At 35.0% G+C, this 15,846-nt stretch overlaps 1 protein-coding gene across 1 annotated transcript in view; it reads left to right on the forward strand.

Moving 5' to 3' along the window:
- The window catches only part of LOC119838095, a 98,020-nt gene that overhangs the window by 12,093 nt on the left and 70,081 nt on the right, over positions 1-15,846 (forward strand). The window contains exon 2 of the mRNA XM_038363906.1: positions 7,080-7,648. Coding sequence (XP_038219834.1) covers positions 7,505-7,648 — 144 coding nt within the window. The 5' untranslated portion in view covers positions 7,080-7,504. The remainder of the gene's footprint in view (positions 1-7,079; positions 7,649-15,846) is intronic.

The following is a 15,846-nucleotide window of genomic DNA, read 5'->3' on the forward strand; positions in this document are numbered from 1 at the left end:
TTTATAATAGCTTGTTTTTTTTTTATTTTAAACTATTGCACGACTCGAACGACGAAAATTTTAATTAATTTTCTTACCTTATCGACTATAGATGAAAATTATATAAATTAACAAAAATCATATTTTGCAAATTGAAAAATGGAATAACTTTATCAAATTACTGTATTGTCATCGGTCCTCAATAAATCTACAAAGTTTGAACGAAATCTGGTCGTTTAAAGTGGGTCAAAATCGGGCCCATACATACAGGTGAAGCTAATAAAAAGCGTGTAAAAAATATTCTCAATTTTATATATTATAATTGAGAACCTCCTCATTTTTAAAATGAAATGGTTTCTCGACACCCTTTCTGATTATTCTTGACCGATGCGACGATCTGAGTTATTGGTAGATTCCTAAATCATTTGTTAAACTAAAGCACATAGAAACTTCAATTAAAAAGTACAGTCATAAAAGTTGTCCTTTTCTCTGGTGGCCTTCGTAAACGATGCTGCAGATTCGTAGCAACCATGTTCGTCGTACTTGGCTCTTACATGGGTCGCTAATTTCGTAGTAGGTATCATTTCGTCATCAGCCCATATATGTTCCCACTGCTGGGACACAGGCCTCCTATGAGGGTTCAGGCCATAATCCACCACGCTGGCCAAGTGCGGGTTGGCAGATGTCACATGTCGTCGAACTTTTGATTCTTGGACATGCCGGTTTCCTCACGATGTTTTCCTTCACCGTTTTAAGCAGTGGTCATGCTATCCACATATGCAGATAAATTGAAAAATCAATTTATTTCCTGCACGCTCGCCCGGTCTCGAACCCCGACTTATCGATTTTGAAGTCCGAGGTTCTCACCACTGAGCCACCACTGCTTTTTAGGTATCATTTGCTTTATATTAATTAGAGTCAACGGAAACGACCGTTACGGCCCAATTAACTTATCTGCTCTTAATATAGAAGTGCATTAGTGCTGATCTGTTGAAACAATGTCATTGACATACTAATGCTGATTGGCGGTATGTAGGCATAGTCCAGAATTTTCTAAAGAATCAAAAGGATTGTAAGAAATTGCATATTTTCAAAGAACTAGGAGATTGAATAAGTACCTTAATGTGTTCATTATGGGCAGTATGAAAGTAGGTCTGAATATCTGAAAATCTGCTAACTAAGATAATTAATGCGAATCTTTATAGAATGTATGAATGTATGTTTGTAAGGATTTCACATCCGAAGAGTAAAGTGGGACTATTCCTAAGACTGTTGGTTTTATTTAGGACATGCATACCTTACGCCTTACGAAAGGATTGATGAGAGGAATAAAGGAAAGGACTGGGAAGGGTAAGGATAAGGATATGGACAGCCGGCATATTGTATCAAAATACGTACAATATGTAACCAAAATAATTAACTATTCCGCCATCAAATTGTCAGTCTTCATATTGTCAGAGCTAGACCAATTATAAAAAAATAATAATAAAGGGTCCATATGGGAGACACCAGCTTTCACATAAAAAGAAATCTTGGAAATCAGTTCATTTAGTCCATATTCTAACCAAAAACAAATACAGTACAATTAAGTTGTTTGATAAAGAAAACCCATAGGTATTTTCTTCAGTCTCCCCGTGACCACGCTCGCTGTAAAGTGTCCGAAAAGTCGGGTTAATAATATAATGAATAAATCGCGTTTAAAATCCGTTAAAAAGTTTTTAATTGAAAAAAAAAACATTCAAATTTAGAACTCGTTTCGGTTTTGGTAATGTCGTTTGGTAATGAGTGGATATTGCCGCGAGTTCCAAAGTTTGAAGGCACTAGGTAAAACACGCGTCACAGACTAAAAAACCGATAATACGCCCACAGATTATAGTGAGCTAAATATTAAGTACCGGATCTATCATTACACTCGTAACAGAGGTAATTACTTTCTAACGATAAGATGTATTGATAACTCCACTTTCACTGTACCGGTTTGTGGGAGACTTGTATAAATACCGATTTTTACTTTTTCATATAGGACTAGCTGTCCGCCGCGTTGTTCACGTAGTATCTGGTTAAAATTTTGCCTATGTGCTAATCCAGACTATCTATCTCTATATCAAATTCCATACAGATACGAAAAACTGTTATCACGCGAAAGAGTAACATCCACACTTACAAACTTTCGCGTTTATAATATTAGTAGGACTTGTACAGAGGCTTATCGATATTAATAGTACTTAAAATTGATAACATTAAGAAATAACTTTTCCTCGTAATAAATTTTAAAACATGCCTCGATTGTATATAATATAATCAAATGTGGATACAGGTGTCCAACAAGGGCCTAGACACTTTGATTATGGGGGAAGGTCAATAATATAAAGACCGATCCTATCCTACAAATATTATAAGTGCGAAATTTTGTGAGGCTGGATGTATGTGTATGCGTACGTCTTTCACGCAAAAACTACGGAACCGATTGCAATGAAATTTGGTACGTAGACAGCTGGACAACTGGAATAACATATAGACAACTTTTTATCCCGATATTCGTACGAGATACGGACTTACGCGGGTGAAACCGCGGGGCGCAGCTAGTTGCACATAAAGTAACATTGGTTATCCAGAAGTTGGGAGTACTTTATCAAGTAGTGGAAATTGGAAACAGGATAGGCTAAATAAAGAGGAATAATCGTAAGGCTCTGAACAATAAGTTAAACGTCTTAACATTACGGGAGAGAGGGTAAAATTAACATCTATAACCAGCCCTGGCTACGTCCATGAAACACAGAATGTAGATTCAAATGGTTTATATGTAACTAGCTGTGACCGGCAAACGCTGTTCTGCCCTACTCTTATCATTTAGGGGTATGAAAAATAGATGTTGACCGATTCTCAGATCTATACCTACCCGACCCGATCTATAGTTACCCTATATGCACACGAAATTTTACGATAATCGGTCCAGCCGTTGTGACACGAAAATTTTATATGAATACAGATAACAGGAAACGGTTTTAAAACATGATTTATGACCGCGCCCAAAACGCAGCCATGCGTTACGTATGATTGTAATGTATCCATTGTTTATCTCTTTATTGCTTTGGAAGGGGGGAAGGGGGGGAAGGGATACGTAATAACATGTCAAAACGATTGCGGAAAAGATTCACTATTACGATGACGGAAATTTATTTATGTGTTAGCTGCGCCCCGCGGTTTCACCCACGTAAGTCCGTATCCCATAGGAATATCGGGATAAAAATTGCCCATATGTTATTCCAGTTGTTAAACTATGTACGTACCAAATTTCATTGCAATCGGTTCAGCAGTTTTTGCGTGAAAGAGTAGTAAACATACATCCATCCTCACAAACTGACATTTATAATATTAGTAAGATAATTAAATATTTTAAATGGGCACCCATTTTGAAGTCATTGGTACTGTGACCGCAGGATGAAGTGGCCACAGGTATAGGACCATAGATAAGTAAATAAATACTAACGTAACGTAACATAAAGGATTTAATTTCTAGTTTTATAGCATTGAAATCCTCCTACTTTATCCTACTATCCTACTAATATTACAAATGCGAAAGTTTGTAAGGATGTGTGTGTGTTTTTTGCTCTTTCACGCAAAAACTACTGAACCGATTGCAATGAAATTTGCTACGTAGACAGCTGGACAACTAGAATAACATAAACGCAACTTATAATCCCGATATTCCTACGGGATATGGACTCACGCGGGAGAAACCGCGGGGCGCAGTTAGTGCTATATAATACCCCATCAATAAATTCAAAATTTCTCAGTGATAAAGGATTTGATGACTTATTAGCTTCACTAATAATTAATATAATGAATAAACAGTTAATAATATAATGAATAAATCGCGTTTAAAATCCGTTTAAAAGCCTTCAAAATCTAAATGTATGTACTCGCGTAAAATCAAACACAGGAAAATATTACCTAAAGTAGGCAAACGGCCGTAAAAAGTCGTGGAAATTAAAATGTTTCGAAGAAATATTAAGATCTTAATGGTTTGGTATTTTATATGACTTACTACATGGAATCAAGTTTATAAATTAATTCAAATAATATGTTACATAACATTGCCAAACAATAAGTGCTTATTTCACCATATTAAGCCAATGTTTTATATTAAAATAATTAAAAATATTTATGCGAAATGAATTATTAATCAGTGTGGCTGAGTGGCCTTTCGGAATAAAAATGTGAAGTCAGGATTTCAAGACCGTGCGAGTGTGTAGGAAATAAATAAATTTAATTTATCTGCACGTTAATATCCTTTTCCTACCCTTCCCAGTCCTTTCCTTGATTCCTCTCGCCAATCCTTTCTTAATCCCTTCCCAAAAAGTCGGCAATCCATTTGTAGAGGTTTAAGGTCTGTAGTGGACATTACGCCTCTACAAATGTTCATGGGCGGTGGTAGCGCTTACCATCAAGCGACCCACCAGCTCCATTGCCGACTGTGACATAAAAAAAAACCTTCACGTCACCACCACATCCGAAACGGCTAACGAAAATATCGTGAGGAAGCGATCATGTCCGAGAATCGAAAGTTCGATGACATGTGACAACTGCCAACCCGCAGTTGGCCAGCGTGGATGATGGACTGGAAGATTGAACCCTCAGGAGGGCTGTGTGAAGTGGAAACATAATGGGCTAATGATAATGATGAATTTATTAGTAGACTAGCTGCGACCGCGGTTTCACCCGCGTAAGTCCTTATCCCGTAAGAATATCGGGATAAAAAGTTGCTTATATGTTATTCCATTTGTCCAGCTGTCTACGTGGCAAATTTCGTTGCAACCGTTTAAGTAGTTTTTGCGTGAAAGAGCAACAAACACACACATCCTTACAAACTTTCGTATTTATAATATTAGTAGGCAGTAGGATAGGATAGGATAGTAGAATTATTTAAAAAATCGCAGGTTCATACACATTATTTAGTTTTAACTGAATGAAGAATATATATACGTTATTACATATTAATGTAAATGTTGCTAGCACATTGCGTTTATTAAGAAGATTAATCCCAAGTTTTCCTAAACCACGCAGGTTTTGCTTTGATCCTAAAAGATGGCAACCCTACTTCAACTGTCTCTTATATATATTATCTCCTTAATAACTCTTAAAAACTGACATAAGATGAAAGTTGTATGTACAAAAAAGGACTTGAGATATGTGGAGCAATTTAATTGTGAATAGTGGTATAATTTATCTACTTTTGTAGTCACTATCGTGTTGAAAATTGTTCTTTTAATCAGCGTTTTAAATGCTTGTTTAATTTGTCTTTTATCAGATAACTAGCTGTTCGACCCTATGTCCCTCGGTGAAGTTGCAGCTTCCTAATGGTGAAAGAATTTTTGAAATCGGTTCAGTGGTTTTTGCGTGAAAACGTTACAAACATACAAAAATACAAAAGTTTCCACTTTATAATATTAGTTTAGATTAGAAATAGATATTTTTTATACTTATCTGTGGAGAATCTAACTACTTATATATTTCTAGCTTTCTTTTGAAACGCAAACGCAATTTCGAATAAAATGGCCCTATTTTTATAAGAGATGCAAAAAGAGAGAGATGCTGTAAGTTTGTCTTATATATTCTGTGGTATCTCAAAATAATGGACCAATTTCGAGAGGTTTTTCTCATTGTTAAGTTTCCTTGCAGTGGTTCAAAGACGGAAATCAAAAATGGTCAAAGATTGCGACCGCCATAAAATGTCGGATTACATATTTTTCCATAACCTCCCTTAGTATGGATATCAAATGCAAGGGCTTGATTAGTAAAATACTAAACATTAGGTCAAATTTTAAATTTAAGAAGGCCGAAAACACAAATGATTTTAATAAATTATTAAACAAAATTTTATGACATTTGTATATAAAAATCTATTATTTTGAAGTCTAAATGTCTAATTTGTTGCTGTTTTATTAATAAAATTAAAAAATAAATTATCTATATATTACATATTTATCTATATTTGTTATCAAGTTGGCAAATAATGTATTTAACAAAGAATTCCATAAATTATTCAAGATTTTAATTATTATTAATGTAGTCACGTACTATCCGACTATCTCGGACAAGAAATCAGTAGGTACTTGTATTGTTTTACTTTATTCCTCCACCTTATGAAATGTAGCTTTAACGCTGATGAACAATCGAGAATGATCTCGATTTTTTTTAAAAACAGTTCTATGTATTATGTTCAATAGAAAAATAAGACGTGTCGCATCTCTGAAGAAATTATATTCAGGAAAATCTTGCAATGTATAAGACACGGAAAATCCATGTTTAAAAATAAAGTGAAAAACATTGTTGTCATTAATATTAGCTTGGGTTTTGTAATGTACGATGTACTCGTTAATATTTATTACTTAGTTCTTCTTAAATCACTCTTTATTTTGTGTGTCTGGGCCATGCAGAAAGTTCAAACTGGATTTGAAGATTTTATAATAAACAATTAAAAAACAATTTTTATAGAATTTACATTGTAACAATATAATTACTATAATATCGCAGTTTCCTACATAGTAACCATTAAAATAATTAGAAACATTGACAGATAAAGCAGTTAATCCATGGAGTATTAAATTATTATTTAAAAACTTATTATAATGTTTTCGTAATCTTTAGACAACACTGACTAATCGAAGATACAACAATAGCGTCTATATTTTTCATCTGTCACAGCTCACAAGGATTCTATTAATGTAAATTGCTAAATTAACAAGGATTATTACGAAAAAGTATTGACATTAAAATGAGCTGTTTAGGGTTAAAGTCGCTAGACGCAAGGCCAGTTACACAATTTGTTTTATTTTTTAAACGATGAGGCATTGTGCAATACGGCCAGTGTCAAGGCGATTAAAAAAAAAGTATATTGACGTTGTCAACGCTTCGCGCGTTTTGTATTATTATTAAAACGTTCACGTTCATGTGCATACAGATTATACAATACATTAATATTTTATCGCTGTATACCTTGATCTTTGATAGCGTAAAAAGATATTTATTAGCGGAACCTGCCCCATTCATATCGTTGTTTTGTCAATTACCATAATGGTTGTCTGTCTCTTTCACAGGTTCGCCGGTGAGGGAGAGGGAAGCGAGTGTCGAATCAAAATGCAGAATTCTTGAAACCGCCGTCGCGTCGACTCGTTTTTGTTTTAATTACGAACTAAAATATAAATAAACAGCTCCATCGAATATTAATGTGATAAAAGTCGTTTGTTGTGTTAATAATATGATAAGTACTTTACGTTCCGTTCATTAAATGCTCAATATCGCGCGTGAATGCTTTCAAAACGTTTGAAAATAAAACAGTTCCTCAAAATGGCTAGTGATTTAAATATAATATACGTCCAAAAAGTGAATTGATATAGTGATAATTTGTGAATAGTGTTGTGTTGTGTTTTTCGCGAGTAAATGTTTGTTGTGGTTAATCGATTTGTCCGCGCGTTTAGTGTCAGCGCCATCTATTGTCGAGTAGTGATGTTAAGTTGACGTGATGGAGGCCGGTTTCATACCGGTGGGTTCACCGGGCGCCGCGGGCGGGAACGTTCCGCCAGCTGCCGTTATGGCGCCACCGGCGAATGTGGTTCGCGCGCCGGGTTTGAAGCGCGGGAAAATGGAGGAGGCCATTTCCGATAGGGTAAGTGAAAAGTTTACATAATCTTTTGGATATTATTATCTATATATGTAAAAAGAGGACGAGGATTCTTGTGTATGTTCGTCAGGTAGGTATATAAAAAAATACATTGCACATAAAATTTTTTCAGTATTTCTATAGCATTATTCACGTCAATGATAATAATTGTGTTCCGACTGAGAATAAGGAAACACACAACCATATAGTACGTATTACTAATAAAAAAAACAGTAGCCACATCATTTGGTAAATAATATCTTTAAAAACACGGTTTCAACTCGAATAAATTGTAAAAAAATTATTATTAATCTTATTAAGTCAAGACTTGAGATCGCAAAACTAGGCCTTTGCGATTCAAGTGCCCTTCAAGTATTGAAGCCTCCTCGTAGAAAGGAGAGCTGTGAAGATTTTAATAGAAATTTTATTTTACGCCGTGCTATGTTTTTAGTTGAAGTTTTTATGAATACTAGGACTATAATGAATTGAGACCAAACTGGATTGTTATTTTTGAGGAATTTATCCATACTAATAGAATAAAGCTGATGAGTTTGTTTATTCGAGCGCGGTAATCTCAGGAACTACTGGACCCGATTTGAAAAGTTTATACAAAAAAAATGAAAACTTCAAAATTCTAGGTATCTACGGAAAGAATGTATTCCATATTTATTGTTATAATATTCAAATTGCTTTATAAATGAGTAATTTTCAAGAGGGTTGTGCTCTTGGGCGCATAAAATGAAAAGAGTAGAAGAAATTCCATTGCTGAGACGGGATCACGGGTGGCGCAGGTTCGGATCTGGATCGAATTAAAGAGTTTATTTTCTCACATCAGTTACATAAGATAAGTTTACACATTTTCAGTACATATAAATAAGTGTGAGACTGGTGCCTAAACTAGGTAATAAAAATTACCTGTATTTTAGGTCACCAGGCCCAGGCAGGTTAATTTTTTCTATTATTTTCTTAAACGTATCTCAAATTTCGTATTTTAAATTGTGATTTATAGTCTATATTTCACGTAACAGACGAAAGAAGAAAAATATTTTGAATCAGGAATGCGAACCTATTTTCATGGGCCTCATTTGAACTTACTATAGAACCAACACCAACAAATGAGGCGTAAAGACCTCCACATGAACAGATAATGACTATCAAATAAATATAACATTATAAGCCTACATGTACGATTTTGCATTGATAAATGGCCCTGACCCCTAACGATTAACTAGGTTGTCTCACAAACATATCTGTATAATCAGATGTACATAAGTGCTGTTATATGATGTCATATTTAATAATACGCGATAATCCGTCCTTGTAAGAAATTTTTATGTTATAGCGGGCAACTGAGCTTGTGGTTCGCCTGATGGTAAGCGATCATCACCGCCCATAAACATTCGCAAAGGTAGTGCCTCTATGAATGCGCTAACCGCTTTTAAGGGATAAGGGATAAAGAAAGGATTGATTACTGGAAAGAAGGAATGGACTGGGAAGGGTGAACAAAGGGAAACGGGCCTCTGGCTCTCCCACTCACCGTACGAAACACAATAGCATGCCTTTACTTCACGCCGGTTTTCTGTGGGGGTGTGGTATTTCCCCGGTACGAACTGGCCCAATTCAAATAACAATTTCAAGCAACAATTTCCTATTAAACACAAAAACAATTACATCAATAGATTGCAAACCCACAAATTCGATGGAATAACAAATAAAAAAAAATGCAGTCAATTCATAACGCTTGTTAATTTACGTACATTAATATCTTTCATTCAACACACACCTTTCTAACACACACATATCTTTTTAATACAGCCAATGAGGCAAATTTAAGCACCTATTATATTGAAATCAGACATACTCAGACATCATACCTTATATGAGATGTCGTTTAATGTGACATTGAGTGATAATTCATCATGATGTCACTAATGCCCAAGCGGTTGTAGACTTAATAATTGCGATTGCCTTTGTTTATAATGGATTGAAGCCAATCTGGCAAATGTAGATGGAATGGATATTCCATAACAGTAATGGCGGTTTTCGGAGGCTAATTGTTGAGTAGTAAGGTAACCCACAACAATTCTAATTAAGACATCCGAAGGCTAGCAGATACAGTACCTATCCGTAGTAGCTTTTATCCCTTCGCTCTTATCCCCCGGGAAAAAGTCCGATACATGAGCATGAAGAGAGATCTTGCGCAGAACCTACAGCTACCCGTGCTTTCCGGACTGTGATATTTCATATTTTCTTCTCAACTCAGGGTTGCCACAGAGATTTGAAAAATACCAACTACAAACCAGATCTGGTTTGGTTTTCGTTCTTTGACCTGTATATTAACCCAATAAATACAAGGAAGGAGGTGGAATTTTTGTATAATTTCAATATGATAAAAGTTAAATTGCAACAATTGGACAGTAAGTGCACGAACACTTGCAAGTTGCGAATTATTCTAAACTAGCTGCGCCCCGCGGTTTCGCGTAAGTCCGTACCCGTAGGAGTATCGGGATTAAAAGTTGCCTATATGTTATTCCAGTTGTCCAGCTGTCTACCTACCAAATTTCATTGCAATCGGTTCTGTAGTATTTGCGTGAAAGAGCAACAAACACACACACATCCTTACAAACGTTCGCATTTATAATATTAGTAGGATAGTAGGATAACATCATACAAGAAGCATATGAGCACAATTCACTAGTGAGTGATGTTTCTGTCGATTATTTTGATTCGCTGTTTGCTAGTTTATATAAAACTCAAAGGTGGCTGACTGACTGACATAATGATCTATCAACGCACAGCCCAAACCTCTGAACGGATCGGGCTGAACTTTGGAATGCGAATGCATTTGGATTTTGGCAAATTCTACCCTCAAAGGGATAAAATAAGGGAAAAAAGTGTGTGCCATAAAGTGGCGAAGCTGCGGGCAACAACTAGTTTATTATATGGTACTTACGTCAGAACTATGAGAGGCGAAAACAATATTACTTTAGGACTTAGGTACACAATGCCTTAAAACATCGTGACATTTTGATAAGTTAATCGTCTTGCAAACAAACTTTAAAGTACGGCAAATGTTGTGTAATAATATCTTTATTTACATAATAATTAATTCGTAATTAGCAGAATGTGTAACTGACAGAGTGTTCATTTGGTAGTAATTAAATAATTACGTATTTGTTCGCAAATTCGTTATTTACTCTAATGGCTATAATTAGTAAAATCCGAGGTTGTACAAGGCCGGTGTTACATCATTATCTCATATAATTCGTATTTATTACAGGTTTGTCGTTTTTTTGCCTAGAACCTGAGTGCTTATCTAATTATCAATATAAGTACGTCTGTGTTTTTTATTTACAGTTATATTGATGGTATTACTTAAAAATCCTACTAATATTATGAATGCGAAAGTTTGTAAGGATGTATATGTGTTTGTTGCTCTTTCACGCAAAAACTACAAAACCGATTGCAATGAAATTTGGTACGTAGACAGCTGGCCAAGTGAAGTAACATACAGGCAACTTTTTATCCCGATATTCCTACGGGATACAGACTTGCGCGGGTGAAACCGCGGGGCGCAGCTAGTCATTCATGTATAAATAAAATGAAATGCCTTACTGAAAGTTAGGAATTTTATAATCGACATACTCTTAGATAAATAGAAGATACTATATGATATTCTTTTGATTGAATAATGTCAACAGAGCGAAGTTTTCCATAAAAAAACGTTGTTGTTTCATTGTCTATCATATTAAATACAATTACAATCTTTTTAAACACGAGCAAAAGGCAAATTTTATGTTTTATCACACGTCTCGACTGACTAAACGTTATAATTGACCTTGTCAATATTTCTTTGTAATACGGCAGTAGGCAGTAATCTCTGCATTTGGATGTCAGCTAGGGCTTCTAATACCATCAATTCGATGGAATACGTAGTTAATTCAATGATATACAATAAAACCGGTCTCGTAGTGCAATAACAAATAAAATATTATACAATCTTTAAATTCACGTAGCGAGCCAACCTGCAATTTTAATTTGAATCCATTATTATTACCCCACGTACATGCCTCCCACCAGTCGTTCTAAGCAGTATGAATTGACGCGCCGCGCGCGCTAGTCTCGCGTATCGTCACAGAAAAAAACGAAGAAAAAAATTACAAAAAATTGCTCTGGATACGAGTGGTTTTGGTAATAATTAGTGGCCAGTGTCGGATAGCGGGAATGTTCTGGATGCGCATCAGTGGCCAGTGTTTTTTTTTTTTGTGACAGTGTTCCATTTTCAAATGTGAATTATGGTATGGTGTATTTTATTTTGAATATCGATTGTTATTTCTACGTCTATGTAAAGAGCAGTTTTTTGACCCATTTTGAGTTAATTGAACCGCTGGTTTTTTAACTCTTACATATTTGCTATTTGTAATTAACTATTTGTCAGTAATTGGTGCGACAATTATCTCGTATCTTGTTATTTTCGACCGTATTACAATGGTGGGTAGGTATGTTTTTTTAAAGAGATCTCCACGTAATTTTAAGCGTGGATGATTAAATTCTCTTAAGATAAGCGCTATAATGTATTCGCGAGAGCAAATATTGATAACATTCGCAAATATAAAGTGGGTTAGGTGGAGTTTCAGCCGCTAGTTATGTTTGAAAGCAAGGCCGAAATAGAGCGAATGTATGTAACCATAACTTTTCGAGTGATCCACTATAAATTCAGTGCTGTCGTTTGATCGTAGTCTATATATTTGTACATAATATATTGGTACATATCACCAGTAAAGAAAAAAAAAAAACAAAAAATTGTCAGTGTATAAAAAAAGTATGTAACCATTAAAATTGCAACTCCTCAAAGTTTCAATCTTCTAAAAATATAATCTTAAATATAATTTCTAGGCATTTATTTAGTAAGCCCTTTTTGGCACACGCAGCCACACATAATTGTTAAGTCTAGCCGTTAATTTTTGTTTTTTTTTTCTCTTCTTTTTTGACTCATTGTATGCTTCTGTTTTCTGTTATGATCTGTGGTGTGTGTGTGTATGTCTGTGTCGAAAAAAAATGTTTTTTTCTTTTTTCTTCTTTCTTTCTTTCTAATATATAAAAACATCGTTAGAGACGCTTATAACGTATTTCAACTTAATATACCTATATGCTATATCGATTTAGTAATTATGACACTATCACACTAATATTATAAATGCGAAAGTTTGTGAGAATGGATGTATGTGTATGTTTGTAACTCTTTCACGCAAAAACTACTGAACCGATTGCAATTAAATTTTGTACGTAGATAGCTGGACAAGTGGAATAACACATAGGTAACCTTTATCCCGATATTCCGACGGGATACGGATTAACGCGGGTGAAACCTTTAGTTAGGTTAGTCATAAGTTCACTTTTTAATTTTAAATTTTAATTTAACTGTGTAAATGTGGTGGTGCTAAATAAACATTATTTCTTTCTTTCTTTCTTTCTTTAAACGGTGGGGGGCAACTAGATGAAATAATAAATCCTGTGTTTTAAGTTGGATCCAACTTAACATTTAAATTTGATTAATATTCGTTGATTTGTTTATAATATTAGTAGGAGAGGATAGGATTACGATAAATGACTACCCGGGCGAAGCCGGGGCGTCCAGCAATAGATGTAAAAGTGTTATTACTAGAAACTTAAGTAACGAGAAATGTTAGTACTAAAAAGTAAGTATGTTTAAAGTTATGAGTCAACAATTGTGAATCCTTCTAATCACATTAATTGGCCCTTATGTCTGTTTATAGGCACTGGTAGGTAGGTAGGTAGGTACCTATAGGTACTGTCTGCAAGCATTTGCTCCAATATAGCTGAACTGTTTCTTTTAGAAATTGAAGACTTTTTAACGGATTTTAAGCTAGATTTATTCATTATATTATTAACCCTGTCAGTCTTCCCGTGACTACGCTCGCTGTAAAGTGTTCGCTCGGATAATATAAATAAATCGCGTTTAAAAGTCTTAATTTCTAAACGTATAATACTCGCGTAAAATCAAACACGAGAAAATACTATGAACTGTTTCTTTTCAACCGACTTTAAAAAACGAGGAAGTTATCAATTCGTCTGTATTTTTCTGTGTACTTTACCTCATTGCTTTTAACTGCGTGATATGGTTTTTATGATTCTTTTTCTATTTGAAAGCTCGCGTCTCCTATGTGGTCCAGTTAAAATTTTGGTTCAGTTCTGAGATTTGCGGAAAATCCAACTAAGATGTAACTTGTAAGATGATTGTCCGGAGATAGTTAAGAATCTAGAGCGACATAGGCTATATTTTTCCGCAGTGAAACATCTCATTCCCATTAGATTTTCATTTAACTGCGCTTGCGGAAAACTCGTACATCATTAAGTATCACATAAAAGAACCACCAATTACGTATGCAAATTAGATTATTTTCAACCAAATATAGCCCTTAATACTTGCCCAATAAATCCTTAAATCGCCAATAACAAGGACGAACGCGAACGATATTCAAACATTGACACAGAATCGCGACCTTACCGCCAAAACATCAGCCTACCCGCCAAATAACTAACCCACAGACTAAACAGAGTCATAATTTGTCAATTAGATGGCGTGCGAGATATTGAAAAATATCAATTGTTTGTTTATGCAATACTAGCTGCGTCCCACGGTTTCACCCGTGTAAGTCCGTATCCCGTAGGAATATCGGGATAAAAAGTTGCCTATATGTTATTCCAGTTGTCCAGCTGTCTACGTACCAAATTTCATTTGCATTCGGTTCAGTAGTGTTTGCGTGAAAGAGCAACAAACACACACACATCGCTTTCGCAATTATAATAGTAGTATTACTACTATTATATTTAGTAGTAGCAGTAGTATTGTAGGATAGGAGAGTAGGAAGGATATATAGTATACTGTACTAGTATATTATAGTATGTCTATCTTCGAATATTTATCCAGTCAACGAATGAGTCGATGCAACTCGTCAAATGGGCATTACCATAAATAAAATTCCGCTGCACTTTAACTGCAAGGTTTGCGCATTTTAAGTTCGGCCTTCGAGTCTAATTTAATTCAAGTAAGTAACTCCATAAAACGGCTGCCTTCCGCGTTAGTAAACAAGTCTATACAAGGTGCAGTGTAGAGGGAAGTTAGTCTTGAATATTTATACGTCCAACCGTTAGGTGTTTAGGGCTTTATATAGATTTATTTTTCGCGGTGTTTTTTATCTTCACTTGTATGTTTGTGAGTAACCCACACCTTTAGATTCGATTTTGATCCAATTTGAACGGACTGGTTTATTATAAATGTGTATACAACATTCAAATCCTGCTAATCCTACTATTCTTATATCTTTAAACGAGCAATTCTTGTATATATATATATATATAATTGGAATCTCGGAATCGGCTCCAACGATTTTCATGAAATTTAGTATATAGGGGGTTTCGGGGGCGATAAATCGATCTAGCTAGGAAACTTTTTTAGAAAATGTCATATTCGTATTTTATGGACTTAACTTACTTTTTTAACAAATAGGAGGCGTTTGAGTAGTCCCAATTTATTATGACTCTTCCTAACATCTATTGGCGAATAATAATACTATTTTTTGGCGAATAATTAAAGTTAAAACAAAAAAAAAAATAAAAATACCGAGCAAAGCTCGGTTATCCAGGTACTATTATTATTAATGCGAAAGTTTGTAAGGATGTGTATGTTTGTTGCTCTTTCACGCACAAACTACTGAACCGATTGGACTAAAATTTGGTACGTAGACAGCTGAACATCTGCAGTATCATATAGGAGTATATATATCTTTGTATCCCGATATTCGTACAGGATACGAACTTACGCGGTTGAAACCGTGGGGTGTAGATAGTGCTTTATAAACGAGAAATTTTGAAAAAATAGATAACATTGATCACGAGAATAGAAGATATTGATTGCTGAGTTGGGGTGACGGGTGGCCGAGAGGCTAGGCGTTGCTACGGTTCGGCATAAAGACGCGGACACATTTAATCCAATCTTTGTATACTCGTCAAGGATCGGTATATGGACAATGCAATAATTTCATGTGTTTATCTTATTATCCTGATATGGATAGCCGGGATTAAGAAATTTCCTTACGTATACTCAGTTCTCGTCGGTACGTCTAACGTGTCACACGTTAATAATTTTGTCCGCAACTAGAACTTTGATTTAATTATTACAG

The sequence above is a fragment of the Zerene cesonia genome, unplaced genomic scaffold, assembly GCF_012273895.1.
Source record: "Zerene cesonia ecotype Mississippi unplaced genomic scaffold, Zerene_cesonia_1.1 Zces_u001, whole genome shotgun sequence".
NCBI lineage: Eukaryota > Metazoa > Arthropoda > Insecta > Lepidoptera > Pieridae > Zerene > Zerene cesonia.